Source organism: Triturus cristatus, chromosome 4_1, assembly GCF_964204655.1.
Source record: "Triturus cristatus chromosome 4_1, aTriCri1.1, whole genome shotgun sequence".
Lineage (NCBI taxonomy): Eukaryota > Metazoa > Chordata > Amphibia > Caudata > Salamandridae > Triturus > Triturus cristatus.
Genome location: NC_140585.1, coordinates 354584724 through 354610614, shown reverse-complemented (window position 1 = coordinate 354610614; position 25891 = coordinate 354584724). Strand labels below are relative to the sequence as shown.

General features: G+C 46.0%; 1 protein-coding gene across 3 annotated transcripts in view; it reads left to right on the top strand.

The window, feature by feature from the left end:
* LOC146854936 (uncharacterized) overlaps positions 1–25891 on the top strand; it is a 253605-nt gene that overhangs the window by 10125 nt on the left and 217589 nt on the right. For all 3 annotated transcript variants that reach the window (XM_085652353.1, XM_085652354.1, XM_085652352.1), the window contains exons 2-3: positions 5870–5992; positions 23427–23624. In XM_085652353.1, coding sequence (XP_085508479.1) covers positions 5870–5992; positions 23427–23624 — 321 coding nt within the window. The remainder of the gene's footprint in view (positions 1–5869; positions 5993–23426; positions 23625–25891) is intronic.

Sequence of the window (25891 nt, the reverse complement as noted above, 5' to 3'; positions counted from 1 at the left end):
TTAATTTCCTTTTCAGCGCAATTCCCTGCGCAATCCAGGCCTCCTACTTCAAAAAAATAGAAGTTTTAATCTCCTCTTTCTTATGGGCAAAAAAATCTCCTAGATTAGCACTGAGCACTTTATATTTACCATTTACACAAGGAGGGCTGTCCCTTCCAAATATCAAAGAATATTATTTTGCATCTTTTGCACATTATAGCCACAGGTTTTTTTTTTTAGATTCATATGAGACAGATAATTTTTTTATGAAAAGGATGTTGTTGGAATTGAAAATTTGTGATCCGGTCAGAACTACGAAAGATCCAAAAAAAGTACGTTATAAATCCCTTCAGTGGATTTTTAAGGTAAAAAGTCCGTTTTTCAAATTTTATGACTTTTCCACGCTAAGTAGTAAGACGAATTTAATAAATTTTAGCTTGGGAGATGCTTGCTGTATGGACAAAAATATATTAACTCTTTGGAAGGAGAATGGATTTGAGAAAATGGAAGATTTCCTCCTGGGTAACAGGTGGAAATCTTGGGATGAAATTCATACCCAGCTAATTCACTCCCATCTAATCCTGAACTGGTCATTTATTAGGATAAATCCAAAACTCAGAGAAGTCAATATAGGAAATGTATTTAATAAAGAAAATATCATTACTATTTTTAATAAGAAAATACAAAAGAAAATGAGTATTTGGATTAAAATATTAAAAGAAAGTAAGGACCAGGACCCCTATAGCAAGATTTTTGAAAGATGGAAAAAGAGAGAAGACATTATAGTTAATCAACAGGTTTGGGATAAAATAAATAAATACAATAAAACCATTTTTCGAGAAGCAAACTTTAAACGCATGCAATTTTACACCAAATGGTTAATATATAGAACTCCGTCCTTTTTACACAATATCTTCCCCCAAGTAGCCGATAAATGCTTCCGATGTGATGAAAAAGGTACTTGGAAACACATTGTTTGGGAGTGTCCAAAAATCCAGGTTTTCTGGAAGGAAATAGAAAAATATCTTTCAATTGTTCTCAAAACTAATATTGTATTTGATGGACTAATTCCCCTCTTAGGCTGCTCTCCTATTCACACCCAACACGATGAGTCCCTTTTTATAGCTTCTTTATTAGCTAAATCCCTCATATTACAGTCATGGAAAACAGATCTTGTTCCATCTCTCCAGACATGGAAGACAAAACTACTTCGAACCCAGGGTAGGGAAAGAAAATACGCCCTTAGAGCAGGGGCTCTCAAAAAATATGATAAATATTGGAGCGTATTTGATTTTTAAATTTACCCTGTTATTACCTAACTGGATCTTCATTTTTGCGAGAACATCTATTAGTCTATTAGTCTATCTCGACTCTGCATGCTGTATCTCATAATTCAGTTCTGCAATATTAACTGATAAGATGCTCACTACATTTAATTGCTACATACTGTTCTCATTCTAACAAAATCCTTTGAGTATTAACGAAAGTCGTTTGATTGTTTGTATAACTTTGCACTTTATAACTTAAATGTTAAATTGATAATTGTGTATGAATGTTTTTTAGTATTTTCCTTCTCATACCACATTAATTAATTGGACTCTAACTGTATCCCGTTTATATATTGTATTGCTATTTTTGCACTCTCAATAAAAAAGAAAAAAAATTTAAAAAAAGATTTGGCCTGCACTGACAAAGGGGCAACCTCCTGAAGGTCTGAGAGCCAATAGACCGGTACCAAAGGTGCTACTGCGCTGGCGGAAAGGGTGCCGGTCCTTGATATCTGCCAGACCACAGCTTGGGCATCGGTGCATATGTTCATGAATCACTACGGCCATGACAGCTAGATCTGATGGATAAGACACTTTGGTCACTTAGTTCTGCTAGACTTTTTAGTTTGAGTCCTCTCCACAGACCTTCTGCCCTTGGAAATAACTACTTGGTATCTATTCTAAGATGAGGGATCAGCTGTTCAATAGAGTATCATCCAGAAAGTGTTGGGGAGAGGATGTAGCCTTATGGCTAGAGCGGTCGACCTCAAAGCTGGGGAACCGGGTTTGAGTCTCGGCAACGACCCTCAACATCCTCTGATTCTGGGCAAATCACTTAATCTCCCTGTGCCTATCAAAAACACATGAATGTGTCCTGTAACGAAACTGGGGCTCATGTAAAGTGCTCTGATACCCGATGTCTCGGGTCTAGTTCCCGCTATATAAAACTCTAAAATAAATGTAAAAAAAATAAAAAAGAACATTACCAGAGGTAAGTAATTTTTTCTAAATATGTAACATAATTCCGGAAGCATTGGTATGAGTGACATAGTTCAGGACACAATACCAACTCTGTGACAAAGCACAGGAGACACTACTAAATAAGTGGCAGACTTCAGAGCACACCCCCAAATGTGAAACACTTTCAAATGTGTTGTTTACTGCAGGATTCACCTCCAGGTGTGTGGCATGGTTAAGTTGCACTTCCACATGTATATCACAATGATGGATGCTCTGGCAAATGAGTGACAACAGAGGGTACACTGAGCCGGACCCACTGCAGTATTTATCACCACATATCTGATATGATTAATGAGGCATTGACAAGTATGTGAAAAACCGAAGGAAGCCATTGCGCCCTACATCAGACTGAAATTGTGTGATATTGCGGGATACTCTGACAAGTGTGTGACAAAATTCACCATGAACGGTTATGCGGAAAGCACCGACAAATGGTCATCATATTAAATGCTGCAATACCAAAAGTATGACATTTGCTAGAAGGCACTGCCAAATATATGGCAAAGTTCACTATGCACTGTCAAATGTGTGGCATAACGCAGGGCAAAGTGACTGTAACATACTGAATGATCCACTCCCACGTGTGACATAATTAGGCGAGCACTAACTATTACGAAACATATTGCAGGAAGCACTACCACATATAGGATATTCTGTAAGGTGCATTGCCAGACATGTGACATACTGCATTGCACGCTCTCAAGTGTGATTTAGCGAAGGATGTAGTGACGATTGTGTGATATAGTTATGGTTCCTCTCAGGAATATGACTTTTTATAAGATGCACTTCAAAAGAGGGACACCCCACAACTCACCACTAGACGTGCTAAGGATTGCACAAGACTTTGATGCACTAATAAAATGTATGGCACGCTGTATTCAATACCATGAAATCAAACAATAGTAAAACGGTATGTACAGTACAGACAAAACGGCAGAAGTACCTCATGAAATGCACATACATCTCATGGCTATTGATTAAGAATATTGGCAAATGTTGAAGGTGCTCTGCTAAATGTGAGACACTGCACACAAGTGCTTGGGCCACAGCTACATCTGTGGCACACAACAATGTACGCTGCTAATTTGGCGAAACTTTGCAGCACATCATCTAATATGCGATGCTCTTGCAGCATGCATTGCCGGTATGACATACAGCAGCCTACCCTACTAGATGCATATTATGCTGGCATGTTGTGAGAGGGCTGGTTCTGACTCGCTGAAGCCTCACTCCCCTCGAAATATTTCTCATTTGGTTTTGGACCTCTGCTGTGAGTGAGTCTCACTAGGTGAGTGCCATTCACTCCCATACAATGAACTGGGATGCTAATCACCTTTGAAATTAAGATTCACTGCTGAGCCAATGAGGTAGGAGGCACTGCACTGGATACACATGAAGATATGTGGGTACTCATCAAGCAGGCCTGCTCTCGAACTGAGCCCTGTATCCGTCCCAGGGGAGACAGGGATTTCATTGGGTATGGCTTTAGCAGATTGTGTTTTTTAACTGGGCCTCCAAATAGAAATATAATGATTGATTTTTTACTGTGATGTGAGCCTGTAGCGCTTCGCTGTATTCACACAGTGGACGAGGCTCCAATATATTAACTTCACATTGACTCAATATAGAGAAAAGATCAAGGCCTCTTTTCCTATTTTTATAAAGATCTGAGTGCAAATATATGAATATGTTATTAATGTAGCTATATTTGCACCCCTTCGTATACTTTGGGTTTTGCATTCGGGCTTTGAACTACCTTGGTGGGACAATGTACTTACTGTGCTGCTCCGCAGGTAGACCAGGGCCCCCGCAGACGATACCCTTTTAGAGGGCATTAGCAGTCTCCTGGGAGACAAAGGGTGTTTGTTTAGCTGGCATGGACTCATTCACCCACATTCTTCGACAAGTCTGGGAATACTTTTCTTGCAGAGACAAAGAGGGGCAGAAAGGCCTCCAGCACCGCTCACTCCAGGGGCTCCCTCCAGGGGCTCTCTCTTGAAATATTGGAGGGAAGGAGCCAGTTTGTGTCAGGAGGGGAAGTACAGGCTCCAGAAGAGCAGAGACTAGCAACGCTGGATCTCTCTGTCTTGGAAAATTGTAGGATGCTGTGCAGGTGGATGGATTAAGAGTGGAGGGGTGATGGGGCATCTTTGGATTGGGCAGAGATACCCATCTACTAGAAATCTCCACCTCCACTTTTAAACCACTGCATAAGGGAAGAACTATGAGAAGAAAGGCAAGTATAGTGGAAAGAAGGCAGACCAATGTGCTGACACACCCCTTCCTGGGAGGACGTCCTGCTTATAAGGCTAAGGACTCATGTCTCTAGAGGCAGTGGCACTGGACTTGCCACTCCCATTGCAGGACTATAGAAGGTGGACTTGCTTGTGACCCTGAAGGAGAGGGATCCAATGGACTACGGTCTGTGGACTGGTCCTGTGGTACCACATGACTCCTGCTTGATGCACAGGCACCCTGCAAGTCGCCATGGGAGTGCTGGCAGGCACATTAACCTGCTTTGAGAACCATGGGGTGCTGCTGAGGGAAGACTCCGAACCAAGTAGATTCCCAGGAGGGCATACAGAAAAGTAGCACCTGGGCTCTGTGCCTGCTGCTAGGAAGGTGGCAGCTGGGTCCTAGAGCTGTAAACAAATGAAAAACTGGAAGAAAGAGGTGGGGAGCTAAAGCTGCGGCTTTGCCGGTCCTGGAAAAATCTGAAAATTGTAAAGGTGGATGGCCAGTGGGTGTGCGATACCCCGGGGAGGAGGTAGGATATATCTGCAATGAGTCCCCCCACTCAGCGGGCACTTTAGATTTAAGCACCTGCATTAAGGCTGAATCTACCTCGTCGGATTCAAATTCATAACCTAAGATTGCAACGTATCTCATTGTCGGGTGTTTACCTAATTTAACCACCGGCAGCTAATTGTGTGACATGTCGCAGGATGCAATGTCAGCTCCATCACCTTCTGAAAGTTTGCAGAGTGTGAAAGGTGTCAAACAGTTCAGCGTGCATATGAAAATGTGTGACCTACTGGAAGATGCATTGCAGCGGAGGGTGAGGCACAATGCCAGATGTACTGTTAAAAGTGCAACGTTCTACAGGGTGAGCTTGCTGGATGCACTTCTAATTCCAGGATAAATAAACCCCACTTTCTTGGACATAAGAGGTGCCTTACGCTTATTCCCTGACCTCTCTATAATTTCTTTTTGCTTCCAGGCCTAGCAGCAGGAAGTTTTATTTGGATAGGCTATGGGTACTTTCGCCTGAACCATGGGTAGGCCTGCATACTCTAAGCTTACATCACACAGGCTTCCAAACAGGCACTACATGAATGATAGATTCTGGTTATATACAGTGTATGTAGTGAGCTATTTAGGAGTAAAAACTGATGCAGGTCTGTACTTTAATTGATTTTCGTAATCTTTAACTCTTCTGGCAGAAGTCACTGAAGTGTTTGTTTGACCACTGGTGGAGCGCTTGGGTCTCGCAGTGCAAAACTAAATGTAATGTACAACAACGAGTTAATTGCGTGTTAAATGAAGGACAGTGCTGAAGAAGAGCTGCATGAAGCTGACCCGTCTAACCTACTCTTTTCTAGGTGCCTACAATGCCGACCCCGCTGCTGTCTCCGTCTCTGGCCTGTCCTCCGGGGCTGCATTCGCAACCCAGTTCCAGGTGGCCCACTCGAAGGAAATCATGGGCGTTGGGCTCCTGGCTGGTGGTAATCACACACATCTTGGTCCTTCTTTGATGATTTCCATGTCGTTGAGGGTGTTTGGTAGCATCCACCCTTTGAGGTTTATTGTTCCACACTAGCTTAGTGATCCAGTATTTTCCCGTCAAAATACAGATAGAGGGTGCACTCTAAAGTGTGACATTCCTGCTTGTTTTGTCCAAGTTAATGCAATACTGTAGGAAACCAAGCTCCAGATTTACTAAGCCTTTGAGTTGTCCTTGAGTCATGCAAGGTGACGTAGGATAACCCAAAGGCTCGAGTAAGATTTGCAAAGCCACTAAAAGGGCGATTTGCATTGCCTTGCGTGACTTTGTAAAGAAATGTCCTGCAACACATCGCAAGCTGCTGCATGGTATTACAATCTGGAATGGGAGGCCCTCCATAGGTAGAACTTGGGCATTCCCGTATATTCACCTTTGGAAATTGACGCAGTTGTCCCTGATTTACTTAAATCGGTAAACATGGGATTGCTCCAAATCAATCATGGCGAAGAAAGGTTAAATATGTTTATTTCAGCTCACTACTTCCATTTTCTATGAATGGTGCATTCTGCATCTAACATGAGAAGATGAAATTGCCGCGAAGGATTGTTTTGTACATTAAAGGCTCTTCCTGCACAAAACAATGCTATCCATAGCTCACACACCCTTGCAACAAGGCACAAAGGTGATAGGCAGCCTCAATGCACCAGTGCAACAGCTCTCTCCTGATCATGCAACGCAGTGCAGCAACTTTGCATGCTGCCCAGTGTTGCTTGAACTAACAGGAAAAATGCCCCTAAGCATTTTTGGCATTTTAAGAAAATACCAACATTTTTACAAATGTAACCTTTACACAGGTTCTTAGCTCACAGATCTACTTAAAAATAAATAGCTGGAAAAGGAATAAGTGCAGGTGTTTGTAGAAGCTCTCCAACAGCATTGCTGAATGCCAGGGTTGTTGAAAGGGAAGACTACTTACTCTTGATTCCACTTCATACCTCTTTGGTCCACCACCCTCCACTTCTTGTGTCTTTATCACATGCATACACGTTCTTTTTTCAACCCTGGTTTCTCCTTTTGTTAGTATTTCCTATCTATCTGCTACACCTTCCTTCTCACTGCCTCTCTCTCCCTTGCTTTGGGTCTAATTTGAATAATGAAACATTTGTCACAGTCCCAAAAAATTGATTCCCAGTGCTCTCCACATGCAACCACTTGAACAAGTTAAGCACTGTGATGATCCCTAATTGATGCCTCCTTACGTTATCTTCCTGGTTTATGCAAGGTGACAGGAAGATATTTAGACATTACAAATGTTGTGGACTCTGGTCTCAGTGTATCACTTGCAGTGTCCTAATGTTCGCATGAGGTTGTCGCTGTGAAGCTAGTCAATGTGGAATTGTGAGAAATTGGGTTGTTGGTTGAGATGGGTGAAACCCGCCCTAAGCAACATCCACAATCCTTGTCAGGATGAACCAAAAAAAATCACTAACTGAACCTGTGCTTAACGGTAGCTTGGTGCAAAAGCAGTCCGTCTTAATTTAGAGGCAATGTGCAAAGAATTTATGCAGCACACCTACAGTAACAAAGTGAAAAAACAAAAATTGAGTAAAATGTAATAAACTATTTGACATCAAAACAACAAAAATCCAATCAATAGAACTGGGGATATGCAATTGTAAATTTTCCAGATAAGCACAGTGCCTAAATGCACAAAGCGGCTATCTGGTTGTGCGAGACGCAGTGAAAGTCACCAGTTCAAGTCAACCGTGATGGAATGCAGCCTGGGTACAGAGACCAGGTTAGTCCTGATGAAAAGGTTACCTTCTAAAGTCCAGCACCAAGAATTCTGTTCTTGGTGGAGGAGGCCGCAAGGAGTAGGGGGCGCACAGTGGATGGTTGTCTTTGTAGCCCAAAGAGCAAGATGGGCGTCGCGGGCGGTTGCCGCTTTAATGCAAAGATCCTGTAGGGTATCACCGACGGTCGTAGCTGGAGCTTTGCTTTGGTGGTCACGCGGGCTGTTGATGCTGTAACACGAAGTGCAGATCTCACATTGCCGGTCTTCTCTGGCGGTTGCTGTAGCGTGAAGTATTGGGTTCACCAGAGCTTTGAGTTGGCAAGGTCTTGGTGGACCTATTGTGGTCACGAAGAGCCCAAAACTTTAGGATTTCTCCTTATCTTCAAGGAGGAGCTCAACTGATGACACATCAAGTATTCAGGACCTAGAAGGCACCTCTTGGAGATCAGGAACTCCCTTCAGCAGAGGCCAGCAGGGCTCAGATAGGTCTAGTGCAGGTCTAGGCGGTCCAGTTGCAGCAGGCCAGCTAGGCAGTTGCAGATTTATATTATACTCATTTGTAGTGCGCAACGAATCACCCCCAGGGGGATCTCTTGGGGCTAGAGTAGCAGTCACCTAAAAAGAAACAGAATCTTTGAACAGCCAAGTCTTGAGCAGTTTCTTAAATTGAGACAAGTTGGAACTCGCCCGGATCTCATCAGGGAGACTGTTCCAATGGACGGGGGCTAGATGAGAAAAAGCACGACTGCCCATTTTGGCTTTCCTGATTCTCCGCGTGCAGAGCAAGTTGCGATTGCTAGATCTCAACTGACGCACGGGTTGATACAACTTAAGTTTCTTCTTAAGGTAGGCAGTGCCGGTCCCCTGAAGGGACTTAAAAACAGTACATAGAAGCTTGACAACTGCTCGCTTTGTAATAGGAAGCCAATGCAGTTGACGTAGGAGAGGTAGAGATGGAGTGCGTACCGGTTTATTGAGGGCAAGGCGGGCTGCAGGATTCTGAACCACCTGTAATTTTGATAATAGGTCTTCCCTGATTCCAACTAGTGGAGAGTTACCATAGTCCAGTCTGCTAACCAAGAGCGACTGAATGAGAGTTTTCCTTGCCATGAGAGGGATCCAAGGGAAGATCCTTCTTAACATCCGCATTATTCCGAAGCAGGTGCCTGACAACGTCTTCACATGTTCCTCCATAGAGAGATTATTGTCAATTCTGATGCCTAAATTCTTTGCCCATTTTTTGGGTGAGTGGGCCTCCCCTAGTTCTGATGGCCACCATTCTGGAGTCCACAATTCCTCTGCTTTACCAAACAGCAGTATCTCTATTTTGATGGAATTAAGCTGAAGAAACTTCTTCTTCATCCATATGGCTATATTTGACATACAGTTTTTAAACTTACCTTTGGTTACTGCAGGGTCTGACTCTATGGGGGCTATCACCTGTGTGTCGTCAGCGTACAAAATAGTCTCGAACCCGCAGCTTCTAATAATTGCGGCCAGTGGGGCCACATATATATTAAACAAGGTGGGGCTTAAGATGGGTCCCTGCGGGACCCCTTTATCCACCCCGTGGTCTGAGACACAAAGGAATCCAAATGGACACATTGTGTTCTGTCGGTCAGAAACTTTGTAGACATTTAAATGTCATGCCTCTGACACCAATCTCTCGTAGCTTATCCAGAAGGATGCGATGAGAGATAGTGTCAAAGGCTGCCGACAGATCAAGGAGAACTAGCATCAAAGGGGACCCCTTGTCCAGTGACATCCTTTTAGAGTCGGTGACTTCCAACAATGCGGACTCCGTGCTATAACAAGCACGGAAACCCGACTGGGACGAGTCCAATAGGTTATTCTGTTCCAAATAACCAGAGAGGTGACGATTGATTAATGTCTCCATGATCTTTGAGCTACAAGGGAGGAGAGAGATCGGCCTATAATTTTGTAGATAAGTAGGATCTGCTACCGCCTTTTTCAGCAATGGCTTGATATGTGCGTTTTTCCACTTATGAGGAAACGTGGCTCTATCTAACGAGATATTACAGACTTCAGCGAGCACATCGGCTAAGACTGGAGTAAGTTCTGACATAATGAAAGGCGAACCGGGTCTAGTGGAGATCCAGATTTCATGTGAGCTAGTGAGGAGCCCACTTGCTCACCAGTGATACCAGGAAAAGATTCTAAGCTAGGGCAATTAGGGTTTTCCTGGGGGGGGGGGAGCTTCCTCATAATCAGCCTCTTCCGGACCGAAGGAGCTATAGATTTTATCAATCTTTTTAATAAAATGGCTAGCTAGGTCCTCACATAACTCGCGTGAGGGAAGAGGTAGAGGGTTATTGGCCGTCGGGATAGTGAACTCCTTAAGAATCTTAAAGAGCTCCTTAGAACAGTTCTTAGCTTCTGTAATTCGGGTTCCTAGATGTGCTCTTCTAGCTATGTTGCTGCTTTTTAGATAAGCTCTATGTGCAACTCGATAGAGCACTTTGTCTCTCTCTGATTTTGATTTCCTCCATTTTCTTTCCTTGGTTTTACATATGGCCTTATCTCTCTTAAGAATTTCTAAATACCATGGGGCTAGGGCTGCCCTGTTCTAGTTTTTTACCCTCTTAAGCGGTGCAATAGAGTCTAGGGATTTGTTTACTGAAGCCTCAAACCTGTCTAAGGCTGTGTCACTGTCTTCACAGTTCGTAAACAAAGGGGAGGTGTAGGCCAGACTAAAGGCAGAGGATGTCACCATGATCTACGGAAATCCCTGCAAACTTCAGGGTGGCCGGACGATTTTGTGAGCGCCCAGGAGAAACTTAGCGCCGAAGCGTCCGTCCAACCTAATGTCAGGGGGGGTTCTACTACTAATTCCGGGATGTTAGTGAAAATGGTGGCCAGCAAATGCCTGGCAATATGTGTGGGACTAAGTACTCTGGAGGAAAGGTCCAATTACTCCATAGCTGCAACTAAGCAGGCAGACTCTGCGTTGGAGAGAACATCCAAATGATGGTTAAAGTCCCCTACCAGTAGGAACTTATCAGTTTGCAGTGTGTAAGGGTCAACCTTTCTTATAGTGAAGTGCAAAACTCTTTCTTGTTTCCTCCTGGTGGGTGATAAACTAAAGCTCCCGACCATTCAGTCGCCCGAGCCCGCTCCACCCTGAAAACCAACAACTCCATATTGGAGGAGGAGACCGTGTCCAAAATCTTGGTGTTAAAAAGGTGGACGCGTGGCAATAGCTAGACCTCCACCCCTCTTGCCTGATCTATCCAAACGTACAACAGAGTATTTAGCGGGGAAGGCTAATGCTGGTGTGGCATCATTGTGCAGCCAGGTCTTGGTGAAGAGGCACATTTCTGGTTTTGTCGTCCAACAGATCCCAGATTTCTGCCACATGCTTTGGAATGGATCTAGCGTTGAGATACAGTCCTGAGAGGGAGCTGCTTGCCCTCCGTTGTAGTCCAGATAGGCCTCTGGAGCTTGTTGTGCCCCTGTAGCTCAGAACAGAAGGTCTGTCAGCTGACCCTTGGTGTGACTTGAGCCTGGGATGAAGGATGCAGGTCTTCCTTCTCAGACAGCGGGGCAGGCCTTAAATCCTCTAGCAGCAGGGCAGTCCTTCTGTAGTATCCACATGTCCAGGGGTGTACTTAAGAGTGGGCCTGAGGGTCTCATTTTTATATCTGGAGCCCCCTTTGAAGTTGGAATAAGCTCCTGGAGTACTCCCCCCTCTCCCCCCAGAAGTGACTGGGATTTCCTACCTTGGTCCTAGCCTGTTGGGGGCACAATAAGCTAGTGTGAAGTCCCATGTGTGTAAGCTGGGCCATTGCCTTTGAAGTGGCATTTTCAGAATTATGACTTAGAGTCCATCTTTACCATTAAATAGGGTTTTAAATTAGAATTCCTTAGACACCAAACATGATATTTGTACCTGCTCCCAAAGAAATCTTATCACTTATTAAATGTAATATGGTAACCCAATGTTATCCTATGGGCGAGGTAGGCCTTGCAGTAGTAAAAAATTAATTGGAGAGTTTTTCACCACGAAGACATTTAAAACTTAAAAGAACATGTCCAATGCATTAAATACAACACACCCTGGGGGAGTTCAGGGTGGTGTGCTTTGCGTGGGTGCCACATCATTTTCCAACCCACAATCCCATGCAAACCTCAAAATTTGATTAAAAACACATATTTACTTTCTGGGAGGAAATGGTCTGGAATCTGTGGAGAGTCACACATTTCCTACTACACAGCATTCTCCCAAGTCTCCTAATAAAAAATCCTAACTCATTAGTGTGCGTTGGCCAAGAGACCTTGCCACAAATGGCCCTAAAGCGCTTCAAGGAGAGATTAGCAATAGGGGATTTGGGGCCGTTCTCAGCTACTACCCATGGACACCTACCAACCACAGATATTTTTGAAAACTAAACAATCAGGGGATTCTAGGGTGGTGTGCCTTGCATGGATCCCACAAGGTTTTCTTACCCACAATGCCCTGCAAACCTCAACCTTTGCCTGAAATCACACATTTTCCTTATATTTCTTTGATGGAAATCTCTGGAATCCGCAGGAATTCACAAAATTCCTACCACACAACGTAGCCCCACTTTTGCCAATAAAAACACTGTGCCACTTGTGTGGTTGGGCCTAGTGCCCACAAAATGCACGATCACACCGCGGTCAATGGGAGTCACCTTGCAAGGACTCACACTGACCTTGGTTTGGTTCGTTCCTGTTGCAGGCACTAGCCCCAGCCAAACAAGTGGTGCAGCGTTTTTGTCGGCACATATGGAGTAGTGCTGGGTGGTAGGAATTTGTGGATTCCTGGGGATTCTGGAAATTTACATCACAAAAATGTACGTAAATGCGTAATTTCAGGCAAGGTTTGAGGTTTGCAGAGCATTGTGGGTAAGAAAACCTAATGGAATCCACACCAGCCTTGAATCGCTTGCTTGTCTAATTTTCAAAAATGTCTGTGGTTTGCAGGTATGCAAGGATGGTGCCGCAGGATAGCCCCAAATACCATAGCTACCTCTATTGCTTATCTGTCATTGAAGCTCCTTAGGGCCTCTTGTGTTGTGGTCTCTTGACCCACCCACACAAGTGGGTAGTGTTCTTATCGTGTATGGCGCATTTGAGGATGGAGGGGGCAAAGAGGTCAGGAACTGCCGAGCAACAAATCCCTGCATATCCCGGAGGCCGACAGATCAAGGCCCCGGATGCTGTGAGTTTGTGGGTTAGATATAGTGAGAACAATGAGGCTTTGCAATTGGGAATGGGAAGCTCCTGTACTTTACATTGATATTTGTTCTTAAAAATAATGGCGATCCCGCCTCCTGCCCTACCCTGCTGATCCCTTCTGACAATGGCATAGTTGAATGGGAGTGTGGCAATGACTTCCGGTTGAGATGCCTCGTGCAACCATGTTTCTGTCAGAAAGAAGACGTCCGCATCTTTGTCCCACAAAAAATGTAATATATGTTGTTGATGCTAGGAAAGGAACGGCAATTAATATTGAAAAATAGAAAAAACACTCCCTGGGGGTACTGCAGAAGGTGCTTACTATGTTGCTGGGCAAGTTGTAAGCGCAAGCAGCATTTCCTATACTGTGTGGCAGCTATCAGAAGGCTCAGCTCGGAAGCTGCAAGTCGAACAGCTAAGTGAGCTTACCTGCGGGTCCAGGGAAGCCAAGAAAACTTTACGACCGGCCGGACAAAGCACCAATAATAGTTTGGAGGTGAACACCAGCCTTTCTTGCTCGTGAGAGGCAGGGTTCCTAGCCCATGGGCCCATTCAGGTGCGGGCATGCGCAGATGGGCGTTCCTGCATGCCCGCGCCACAGCTACTCTATGTAGGGCCGAGCGTGCAAAAGCTGAATTGCTAACTTGAGCGGATGTGCGGCACAACAAATCAGCTGCAGGTGTGTTTTTGAAGTGGGCACTTAAACACGTGCTCCATGCTTCCACCATTAAAATTTTGTTAAAAATCAAAAGGCTCTTGGATCCCCAACTTAATAAAACATTGCTCAACACAGTAAATCTTAAAAAACAAAATGCAGCACCCTCAGGATCCTCAGGCGACACCCTACCTGGGTGCATATTATCAAGAAATGGCGTGAAATTATCAAGCCCATTATCGACGCTCTAGCGGCAGTTTTCTGCCGCTAAAGCGGCGATAATTTTAACGCCGTGCTTGATAATATGCCCCCTGATTCAAATAGTCTGCGCCATTTTCGTTCTATTTGGGGCCGAGCGCATAAAAACTGAACGGCTAACTTGAGCAGATGAGTAGCACAGCAAAATGGCCGCAAGTGTGTTTTTGAAGCAGGCAATTAAGCATGTGCTTTAAATCATTTGCTATTACGCATACCCCCACATTACAGAAACGTACAAATAACCACTGCTCCAAATCATGTCCCCATTTAAGAAATACATAGGTTTCCTTGAGAACCATATTTCACTAGACATATTTCACCATATGATGTAATCTATACTTAGTTGATATTGAAAACCCAATGTACGGTGCAACTCAGTTGTTGGCTCTGGATACCTTGGGTTCTTTGAGAGCCTACAAACCTTATATATCCCCGCAACCGGAATGGTTTAGCGAATGTAGTGGCATATTGCTTTTGTAAATCAGCCATCTTGACAAAAAGTTACCGATGAAATTGTTGTCAGAAATGTCGTTTTTTCCCTACTCATTTTCAATATTTCATCAGTTAGTTTCATTGGGAAAACCTTGAGGGGTCTACACATATGAGCCCTTGCTGAATTTAGAATTTTGTCCACTTTCCAGAAATACTATAGCATCCCTGCATCACTCATAGCTTTCACACTGGTTTCCACCACAACCTGGAAATAGGACGAGATCCCAAAAAATAGGAAAAATGGACTGCCACTTTGAAAAATGCCAAAACTGTGGTAAAAAAATCGTTTTTTTTTATTCAGCTCTGCATGTTCCTGAAAGCTGGGAAGATGGTGACATTAGCGCAGCAAACCGTTAGTTGAGGCATTTTTAGGAAGTCAACAGAAACAGGTTTAGAAAACAGGAGGGGTGAAGGCAAAATGTTTGGGGGGTGGGGTGACCATGCAGAGAGGGCCAAGTCCCACAGTAATCTTTTAGAACTTATTAGTTTATCAAGCCATGGAACCGCTATTCAGCCACGATGGCCACTCATAGGGCAGGGTAAAGTTACCAAAGGTGTAAAGCATCCTTTTTTAGTGTGCTATCTTAATTCTGTTGGCTATTATTACCTTACAGGTGCTAATTAATGTAAGTCATGGTTTATGCGACTGTGTATAGATATGAGTAATAAACCATCCCCAACAAAACTTGTGATTCAGTGTTATCCAAGTTGAATTTTATCGTGGTTAACATAGATCACAGGTAACAGGAGGGGCTTGGGCACTTAGATGTACACTGTGGAAGGGGGTCATGTCACATGTGAGTTACGTTTGTGCATGCACCATTACTCCATCACAAATGCAAAAAGAACAAGAACAGAATGTTGAACAATGTCAAACATTCACCCCAGTACAGATACCTAGGCCTAAACTCATAGTTTGTTTGCTCCCCATGCCATTCCAGTTTAAACCCAGCCATATCCAAATCATTTTTGACCCTGCTCCACATGGGAACATGCCAGGCCCTCCCTGGACTGGAAAAAAGCATCCTGGGACCAGTTTCAGGGTTTCATCCCTCATCAGCCAGGCTAGCTTGACTCTAGTGGCATGAAAAGCACGGAACCGACGTCTGGGCATACCTGTCCCACTCGGGGTGACAAATGCTGGGTGCTTGTGTTCCAGTCCAGGGAGGACCTGGAATGGCAGTTCGGACTGGACTGATTTGCATATGGCTGGGTCCAAACTGGGGTGGCATAGTGAGCAAAAGGACGATGGATTAAACCCAGGTCTTTGACTGGGGTTAAGTGGTTTAAAAGTTTCAGCACTCGGTCCATCATTCTGTTGTGTTTGCTGTGTTCTCCCTAAGTGTCCAAGAGTATGCCCAGACATGTGGCCCCTTGCTCGCGCTGCCACTGGATTCAAGCTAGCCTGGCTGATGACGGGTGAAACCCCAAAACCGGTCCTAGGATGCTTGTTTCCGGTCTAGGGAGGACCTGGCCTGGCAGTTTGGGCTGGACTGCTCCCATGAGGAACAGGGTCAAGACTGATTTGCATATGGGGGCGTAGCCTCTAACATGGCCGGGTAGCTACGTCCGTTCAGAGCTCCGGCAGCTCACACATTATCCTGTTTATAATCCTGCTCCTCAGTAGCCATCCAACTCAAGAGCAACACCCTTGACAGGGGAAAACTCACAGGCAGCGGTAATGGTACTGGGAACCAAATCCGGGCCCGAAAAACTCCTGAAGGCAAAGCGGTGCCGAGACGGTGGCGGAGTGTGAAGTCCCAAGCTGGCAACATCCCTGGATTGACAGAGATCCGAGGTGGTGGAGTGAAGAGCAAAGAACTGGACGCTGGGGTAGCCTCTCTCCATCGCAACAACCTGGCTGGGCATGGAGGTGCTGGAGGCTTACATTCGACGATTGGGTGCCCGCAGAGCGCAGCCGCACATCCCAAGACCATCGGTGGGGATGGGGGGGGTCGGTGGAGTCTTTGACAGTCCGCACAGGCCTGCGGGGGCACGGCTGCCATAGAGAGGGCTGGCGCGGAGGTAATGCCTGGATGAGCGGCCCATACCAAGCCGGGAGGAAACCGGCACCCGTGCGAGGGGAGAACTCCGCCACAACTGAGGGCTGGCACAAAAGGTAGGGCCCCGCCGACGAGGTGGCCCAGAAACAATGAAAGTAGTTGGGAGGTATAGGCCTCTGTCCATAAGAGACAGCAGAGGAGGCTGGGTCTGACTACCAGGGCACAGGACCCGTGGGCCGGCAGACGGGCCGTCCCACTCTGCCTCCCCTGTAATTGCGGCACTGGAGATGCACCAAAGAATGTGCATCTTTCAGTGGGGCCTACCCAGGCCGGAGGTGCCATGGCAGAAACTAGAAACGGTGCAACGAGTTGAAGCACAGTGCTCGGACTAAGAGATCTCTGGCCCCCCTCACTGATTGCTGGATACACACGTGGTGCCGCAAGGAGCACAAAGGGACATCCTGGATAGACACACGGCCAGACACAATGGGAGGTGAGCTACACATGAGATGTGGACTGGCCCATGGGGGGGCATCCTGCATTTTCCCCCGGGAGTTCGGCTCAGAGGAAATTTCGTGGTGGTTGTTGAAACACTGGACTCCGCGGACAGAGGTTGGTGTGTCTAAGGGGGGGTATCAAAAGTGAGAGATGGGAACGTACGGGGCTCTCGCTGCTGGGCATACCAGGTAGGCCTGCTGATTTTGACGAAAGGTACTAGAGTGGAAAATGGCAGAGGTCTGCTCAGAGGTGACCCTCCTACGCCAAGACATACTCAATGTCTCCAAGAGAGAGAATCGTATATCTGAAGTGGAGGGATTTTACCACACATTGCGTAAGGAGGTCTCTGGACTGGCGGCCTAACTGACAGAGGTCGCATGGAAGGTTGACAATGCTGAAAACCGAACATGCAGAAACATTCTACGCTTCATAGGTTTTCCGGAGAGAACGGAGGGAGCAGATGCAGGACTCTTCTTGTCCACATGGCTCTGAGACTCCCTTCCAGCGGCACAGTTCTCGTCCTACTTTATAATTGGACATACACACAGGATACTTAATGCTAGACCCCCACCAGGGCCCCCCGCAGCCTCTGATTGCCCGCTTCCTCAATTTCCAGGACCGCAACTTAATACTTCGAGAACTGAGACAAACGGGTGAAACAAGACATGCTAATGCCAAAATAATAATATTCCCAGACTACTCCTGGGAGGTGTAAAAGCAATGATGCACCTTTGATTCTGCCAAGGAAAAGCTGAGAGCTCTCCAAATTCAATACATGCAAAACTTAAAGTAATCTTCCTGGGAAAGTCCCTGTTCTTCCAAATGCCAGAAGAGGTGTGAACCTGGGTTCAGGAACGCCCTCCACTGAGGGGTGGAGGGGGACAGATGGGTGCATCTCATCCTGAAGCCTCACAGAGCACTAGACCCAGGCAACGGAGAGTGAAACGGACACACCGTCTAACCCACACAAGGCAGGAGATAACACGGAACACCTTTAACGCAGGAGCTACACGCAATGGGAGGGACCCACAACACAGACTCAGAAAATGAAGTGTCACAAACCTCAATAAGACGGAAGATGCCGAAGACCAGCCTCCGCTGATCCATCCGAACAAGGACAATCAGTAGACACTGATAGCTATCACCTTCTCTTTCAAAAGATTGCACACATGGAAGAACCAACACCAGAGGACGTAGCCTCAAAGATACCGCCAAACCAACAACATGAAGACAGCGAAGAGGACTGAGATGCGTGAGACTGCTAGTAGCCAATCGGACAGTCCTTTGACATTCACAAGTTGCGCCCTATGGGTTCCCAGTTTAGTGTGTGGATTACTCTTAGTGGTTAGCAAGGGGGTTCACTAGATGGAGGGAGTGAACACAAATCTCTCAAGCTTGACCTATGACACAGTTGTCATGTTGACGAGTTGGGGAAAGTGTGTGGGAAGTGGGAGCGAGTGGGGTGGGGGGACATGTGGAGAGAGCCGAAACGCTGGGTTTCACAAAGAGGGTTTCTTTTACTATCAGATGTAGGAGGGGGGACACTGAGATCTCACGCAGCAGAATGGGTCACAGGAATCGAAACGAGAGAGAGCCTAGCTAGCCTCAAGATATTTGTCATGAGTGGCAGGTAAAGGAGGGCTATTGGGTATTTACATGGAAATAAAATCAAAAGGGGGATGGTAGCTAGATATTTTTGAAGACTTAAACTCGACATATTCCTCCTACAAGAAACACACCTCAGAAGCACACAATGTGCCTTTTTGGGGAGGGACACTTACAACACACTAGCTAACGCAGGATTCTCATCCGGTGCTAGAGGAGTCGCATCACTAATTAAAAGAACAACCCCATTCCATACCGTCAAGACCTGGTTGAATCCTAATGGTACATACGTCACAGTACAGGGACCATGGGGCCAGAGAGGCCTCACTTTGATTAGAATATACGCACCCCCACGATTACAAAAACAAACAATGTATAAAGTGGCAGGGACCCTCGACACACATAATAGAGGGAGAATTCAATAATGTGATAAATTCACTGATAGACTGCACGGGCACAGGTGTGGGATCACACGGGATGACGCCACTAGCTGAGTTTCTGAAGACCTTAATACTGACCGATCTTTGGCGTCGACACCACCCCATTGAGCGGGCATACTCCTTTTTCTTGTGCGCAAACATGGTATTATCGAGACTTGACTATCTCTTCGCTCCGGCAGGGGAGGTAGAGAGGGTGGACAAGGCAGAGTACCTAGCAAGAGGCCTGTCCGATCACTTGCCCCTTTGTCTGACGAGGGGGTAGACCACTGAGACAGAGACAAGGGTGGAGGTTAAATGCATGGGGCCTTTGAGACCGCGTGGTTGCCAATGAAATCTGAACTGACTCAGAGCAGTACTTCCTCGAGAATAAGGGCTTGGTGTCCCCAGCGGCCACCCTATGGGAAACATATAAGACGGTAATGAGGGACAGGGCACAAAATATCATAGCACGTAAGAAAAGGAAGGAGATGCAAGAGGTGAGGCTTTGGAACAGAAGCTATTGGACCTGGAAGGACACTCAGGCCCGGATGTTGATCCATTGATACTTCGTCAAATCGCAATCACCCGCCGGGAATACCAAGCATTGGCTAGCCAGGAAGCAAAAGCCCAGACTCTGGCTACACATCACTGTCTCTAGGAAACGGGGGACAGAGCCGGGAGGCTACAAGCATGGCTGGGCAAGAAAGAGAGTAAAGCATGATGGGTAGTATCAATAAAGGAAAACGGGGTGACACACACGACAGTCATACATATTGCATAGGCATTTGTACGGTAATATGCAGGTTTCCATAAAGCTAGAAATCTAACAAAAGACCCCCAGATCAGTAGCTACCTTAGTGCTGTCAATCTCCCCACTCTTTCTGGAGAGAACAGACTGACCCTCGATGCTGACTTTACTCTGGCGGAGATTATAGACGCTATAAGCAAGCGGAAATCCAGGAAAACCCCAGGGCCCAATGGTCTGCCAGCAGAATTCTTTAAAGCCAATGCAAGTCTGCTCGGCACCCACCTACTGAAAATGTATCTTGCGGCACAGATGGAGGGTAGGCAACCACCAGACCTCGGTAATGTGATGGTTGTGGTGATACACAAGTCTGGGAAACCTACCGCGGATTGTGGGTCATATAGACCGCTCTCACTCCTCAATGTTGAAAAAAAGATCTTGGCCACAATTCTGTCTGCATACCTCCTGCAGGTGATCACATCCCTTATCCATAGAGACCAATCAGGTTTCATGCCAGGACGAGCGACGAGATGTAATCTCTGTAGACTGGCCAACTGGCTAGACACGGTGAAAAACAGAGCTAAACCGCACGTACATCTGTAGTTAAATGCCACGGAGGCGTTTGATGACGGACATTGGCTATTTATGCGACAAGCCTTGAGACGGTTCTGATTTGGTCCCAACTTCATGGAATGGGTGGAGTTGTTATACACTAACCCCAGAGCTAGGGATCGAGTAAACAGAGTAATTTCAATGGAGTTCTCGGTGTGTAGGGGAACCAGGTAGGGCTGCCCGTTATTCCCCCTGTTATTTTCTCTAATATTTGAACCTCTGGCATGCATGGCTCGAACACATACGGACATCAAGGGCTGTCGGGATGAACGGGAGATGCTGAGAGATGAGCGGATGTCACTTTACGCCAATGATATTCTCCTGTACGTCACCAATAAAAGTACGACACTTTCCGTCATATTGAAAGTATTTAAAGACTATGGCAAACAGGCAGGATACAACATAAATTGGGAAAAATCAAGTCTTTACTCCTTGCGTAGAACCCTGAATACAGAGTTGTCACAAAGGGGTTCCGATACCTGGGCATGGACCAATACCACAGCCAGACCTACCCATAACATTAGGCGTATACTGACCGAATTCCACGAAGATGCTGAAAGGTGGAGAAGACTTCCTTTAAAACTAATGGGTAGAACCGCCATGTACAAAATGATCACATGCCCGAAAATACTCTACAGCATACAAAACACATTTTGTAAACTACCAGAGGCAATCTTTAAAACAATCGATGAGGAGTTGTGCATGCTTCCATGGGATGGGGGCCATCAGAGAGTAGCACTTCACACTTTACAACGAAACCAATGGAGGGATCGCTCTCCTAGACGTACGTTCCTACTACAGTGCGGCACATCTTGTCGTGATCAATGACTGGGACATATCCCGGGAGACCAACCCACCTATGCCCTAGAAAGACTCTAATTCCTGACATACACACATCTCCACTACTTGTATGGAGGCAAGGGAACTCCTCAATTTACTGCCGGCAACCCAGAGAGTAGTAGAGGCCTGGAAAGGTGCAGAACATCAAATGCAATGGGACAAGAAATACACATGAGAAACCACATTATGGGAGGTAACGAGATTGCAAGAAATCAGTTAACTCCAGGGCTTCTGACACTGGCACGTGATAGGGATTTCTAGGCTGGGAGATATCTTGGAGGAGGGTACCCTGATCTCATTCAGCTCACTCCAATGAGAATACCAATTTCGTGATACCCGAAAATATACATATATACAGCTAAAACACGCATAGAAGGCAGAGAAGTTGGATATCTCCGACATTCCAAAATTTGCACCTCTGGAGGGGAGGTGATTGCAGGGGTCTATACCTCAAAAAGCTGTCTCATGGACATACAAAACCCTGATTAAAAATATATTCCGGATAGGCAGACAGTCATTAGAACCAAATGGGAAGCCATAACCAGCATTCTAGAAGACATTGACTGGGAGGCAGCATTAATGCACCCTAGGGCAGTGGCCGTATAGCTAAGACTCCGACTAATTCAATTTAAGATCCTACACAGGGTATACTTGGACTGGGCATGTCGACATGAAATGGGGAGGGCGGAGACAGTGACCTGCTTAAGACAGAGAGAGGCACATACATTCATATGCTTTGGGAATGTCACCTCATTAAACAATACTGGTCTCAGTTAATAGAAGAACTGAATAAAGTCCTGGAGACGTACTCTCTATAGACCCCAAATACTTCCTACTGGAAATCCCCTCAGAAGTAGACCTCCTCCGCACCAAAGTCCTATTATGTAACCTGGGACTGATTGTCGGCAAAAGATATGTAGCCAGAAAATGGGGCAGCTCGAACCTTCCTAGAATCATTGAATGGAGGACGAACATGGACCTATACACGGTCACAGAACAGGTGACATATAAAGCGAGAGGATGCCCCAGGAAATTCAATAAGCCTGGAGCTCCTGGATGAGACACTACGGGTTAGAAATGAGAGGAGAGATAGACGAGTCATTGTTGCAAACTGTTAGCTGTCAGATGTGAGGGGAGCTAACTCTCCTTGGTCAATATCTTACATATGTATTTAACATGGAATGCTGTTATGTGATGGCTAAACCAGCCCTGATCTGTGCTTTCATTAATATTGTTTCGACCCGCTGCCTTATGAACATACGTAGTAGCATGTCTCCTGTTCATCATGTATCCCGCTTTGATCTTTCAAACAAATACCAATAAAAACAATTTTAAAAAAAAGACTGATTTGCATATGGCTGGGTCCAAACCGGGGTGACATATTGAGCAAAAGAAAGATGGATTAAACCCAGATCTGTGACTGGGGGTGAGTGGATGAAAAAATTCAGCACTCCGTCCATCATCCTGTTGTGTTTGCTATGTTCACCCTAAGTGGCCAAGGGTATGCCCAGATGTGGCCCCTTGCTTGCTGTGTCAGTGGGTTCAAGCTAGCCTGGCTGATGAGGGTCTGAAACCCCGATTCTGGTCCTAGGAGGCTTGTTTCCGGTCGAGGACCTGGCCTGGCAGTTCGGGATGGACTGTTCCCTTGAGGAACAGGGTCAACACTGATTTGCATATGGATGGGTCCAAACTGGGGTGGCATAGAGAGCAAAAGAACGATGGATTAAACCCAGATCTGTGATTGGGGGTGAGTGGTTGAAAAGTTTCAGAATTCTGTCCATCAACCTGTTGTGTTTGCCATTACACCATCACAACAGCCCTCTTGAACTGCACAGTTCTGCATGACTATTGGAATATTGCAATTTTCCTGCCCAGGTGTATTTTGGGGAAGTGTAGACACTATAACACAGAGATCACATTTTCTTGTTTGCACAAAGTTCACCGGAGATTACTGAGACATAGACATGGAGGTGATGCCAGCCTGTAATGTTTATACATGGTTTACTACATTACAGAAATAACTGATTATAAAAAATACATGAAATAAACCCATCAATTTTATATGAGTTGAAAATGTGTACACGATGATAGACTTAGTGATTTACCCATTACAATTTTTCCTTATCACAGACTTTCTACACTCTATTTTTAATGAGACATGAACTTCTGTGAATTGCAGTTCACCATTTCGATTCCAATGGAACGTTATGAACACAATGGACCACTATGATATTTCTATACTTAAGAGCCTGTATTATAATCTGCTTGACATTTCTTTTTGTTTCATCAGTACCTTACTATTGCGCCAAAGGTAACATGATGACCGCAGTGACCACTTGCATGGCGTCCCCACTGAGCATCAACCTAGGTGACCTACACTCCTACACCCAGAAGTGTGTCAACTCCAGGACTGTTGATCCAGTATCTAATATGGCTTCCACCCGCGTCTTTATCTTCTCGGGGTCCAAGGATACTGTGGTGGTGCCAGGTTAGTACATACCAGTTTTATTGCACACTAAGGCGACAAACCTGCACAATATTGTTCTTGATTGTTTCCTATTCTTGAGTTCTAAACATTGTAAAATGCTGACACTTTACCATCTGGCACTTCGTAGCTTCCTCATAAGACTGTCTGGTGATAAAACCACAATATCTGTCCTCTGCCACTGTGAATCTAGAATGGTTTACTTGATTCCATCACTACTACACTTCAGTTAAAAAAAAACAGTCCTAAACATTGGAAGTCGTATTAAGCTAAATTGCCAGGGTTCAGATTACGGTTGTGAAATGGTTATACCACATTTCCCATAGATGGGGCTAGGAGCTTTGATCCAATAATTGTTCAACAATCTTTTTTAACATCAACGTGTCACAAGCATTGTAAAATTAAAGCTACTACCATGATTATGTCAGCCAGTCATAAATCATACCTTTGCAGGATATTGCCACATAATACGAAAACCACTAGTGGAAGACACCATTACAGTAATCTGGTAATATGGTACAAAATGTGGCCAATGCCATGGAACGTGCACCCCGGACCATTCCCCGCTACGACTCCAGCGCCCTCCATGCTCAACACCGGATGTTCCACCACCTGCCACGCACATCGCAGAAGAACACCCAAGGCACGTTTACCTGCCGCATCTGCAACTGCACCTTTGCAGGCCTCCGCACATCAGACTCATGGACCGCACGACTCTCAAGGACGGACCCAACAACTTTAGATGCATCCTACTCAACACCCGCTCCCTCAAAAGACACTCTGTGGATATCTGGGACCTGTTTGACTCCATCTCCTCTGTCATCGCATTCTTCACATAAACCTGGATGAACTTTAGCTCAGCCCCAGTCACCGCAACCACCATCGCACATGGCAACAAAATCATCCACAATGACCGCCTCAATCAGCCAGGGGGAGGCATCGCAATCGTACACAAAGACACCTCCGCTTCACAACCAGCTCCAATGGCCACTCACCCAACATGGAGCACCTCCACTTCCAAATCCAGACCAACCTGAACGCCATCCTACCCTCCATGGCACCCTCATCTACAGACCTCTCAGACCCCACCCCCGCCTTCAGCGAAGCCATAGCCAACTTCATCGCTCACAACGATCTTGCCTCAATGGACTACATCCTCCTCAGTTACCTCAATTTCCACCTGGACAACCTCAAAGACCACAACACCTCATCCCTACTGGAGAACCTCGCCACCATCAGACTCAAACAACTGGTCACAGCACCAACCCACTCAGCACGACACATCCCCATCTTCTCCTCAAGCAACATCTCCATCATCCACACCTCCAAGCCACACTGAACAGACCACCTCTACATCTACTTTTCCTTCACCAAACCCAGTGTACGCCACCACGCTCACCGCAATCCTCGCAGCAGCTGGAACAAGGTCACCGAAGACCAGCTTACCGCCTCCCTTAGCAAGACCCCACCACCGACATTCATGGACCAACACCTTAACATGCAACTTCCGCTGCTGGATCTCTGACTGCACCAACACACTGGCCCCTCTCAGGAAACCCTCAGACAAACAGCCCTCCAAGAAAGCCAGCTGGTTCTCCTCCACCCTCCAAGAGTCATGGTGCACTTGCAGACAGCTCTAGAAAAGATAGAGGATCAGCAGGATCACGGCAGACCACGCAGCCTTCAAATCCACCGTCACTGCACACCACCACCTCTTCAGGGTAAAAAGAAAGCAGCCATCCAGGAACGCATCAACGCCAATGCACACAAATGTGGTCCAAGAATTCTCTAAACCCAGCACAGAGACAGCAGACTTTCCCCATCGCAAGACCTTCATGATGACCTTGCCACCTTCTTCGACCGCAAGATCAAGAAGATCTACGACAGCTTCGAGACTCACACACCCACAACCACCACACCCAATGGCTCCAAATCCCAGCAGACCCTGACCAGCTGGACCACCCTTACCTCTGATGACACCCTCTGGATCATAAAGAGCATCCACTCTGGAACCCCCTCGGATCCCTGACCTCACCACATCTTCAACAGAGTCGGCATCTCCATCACACCTGAACTCTGCCACACCATCAACTGCTCCATCGAATCTGCAACCTTCCCGGACGACTGGAATCAAACAGAGATCTGTCAGGTTCTCACTCTGCGGAATCCAGACGCAGCAATAAGCTCCACCTCCGGACCTTCCAAACACCCTGAAGGAATATCACACAGGGTGTTCGAACGATACGGCGAGGGAAAAAACCCCTAAAAGG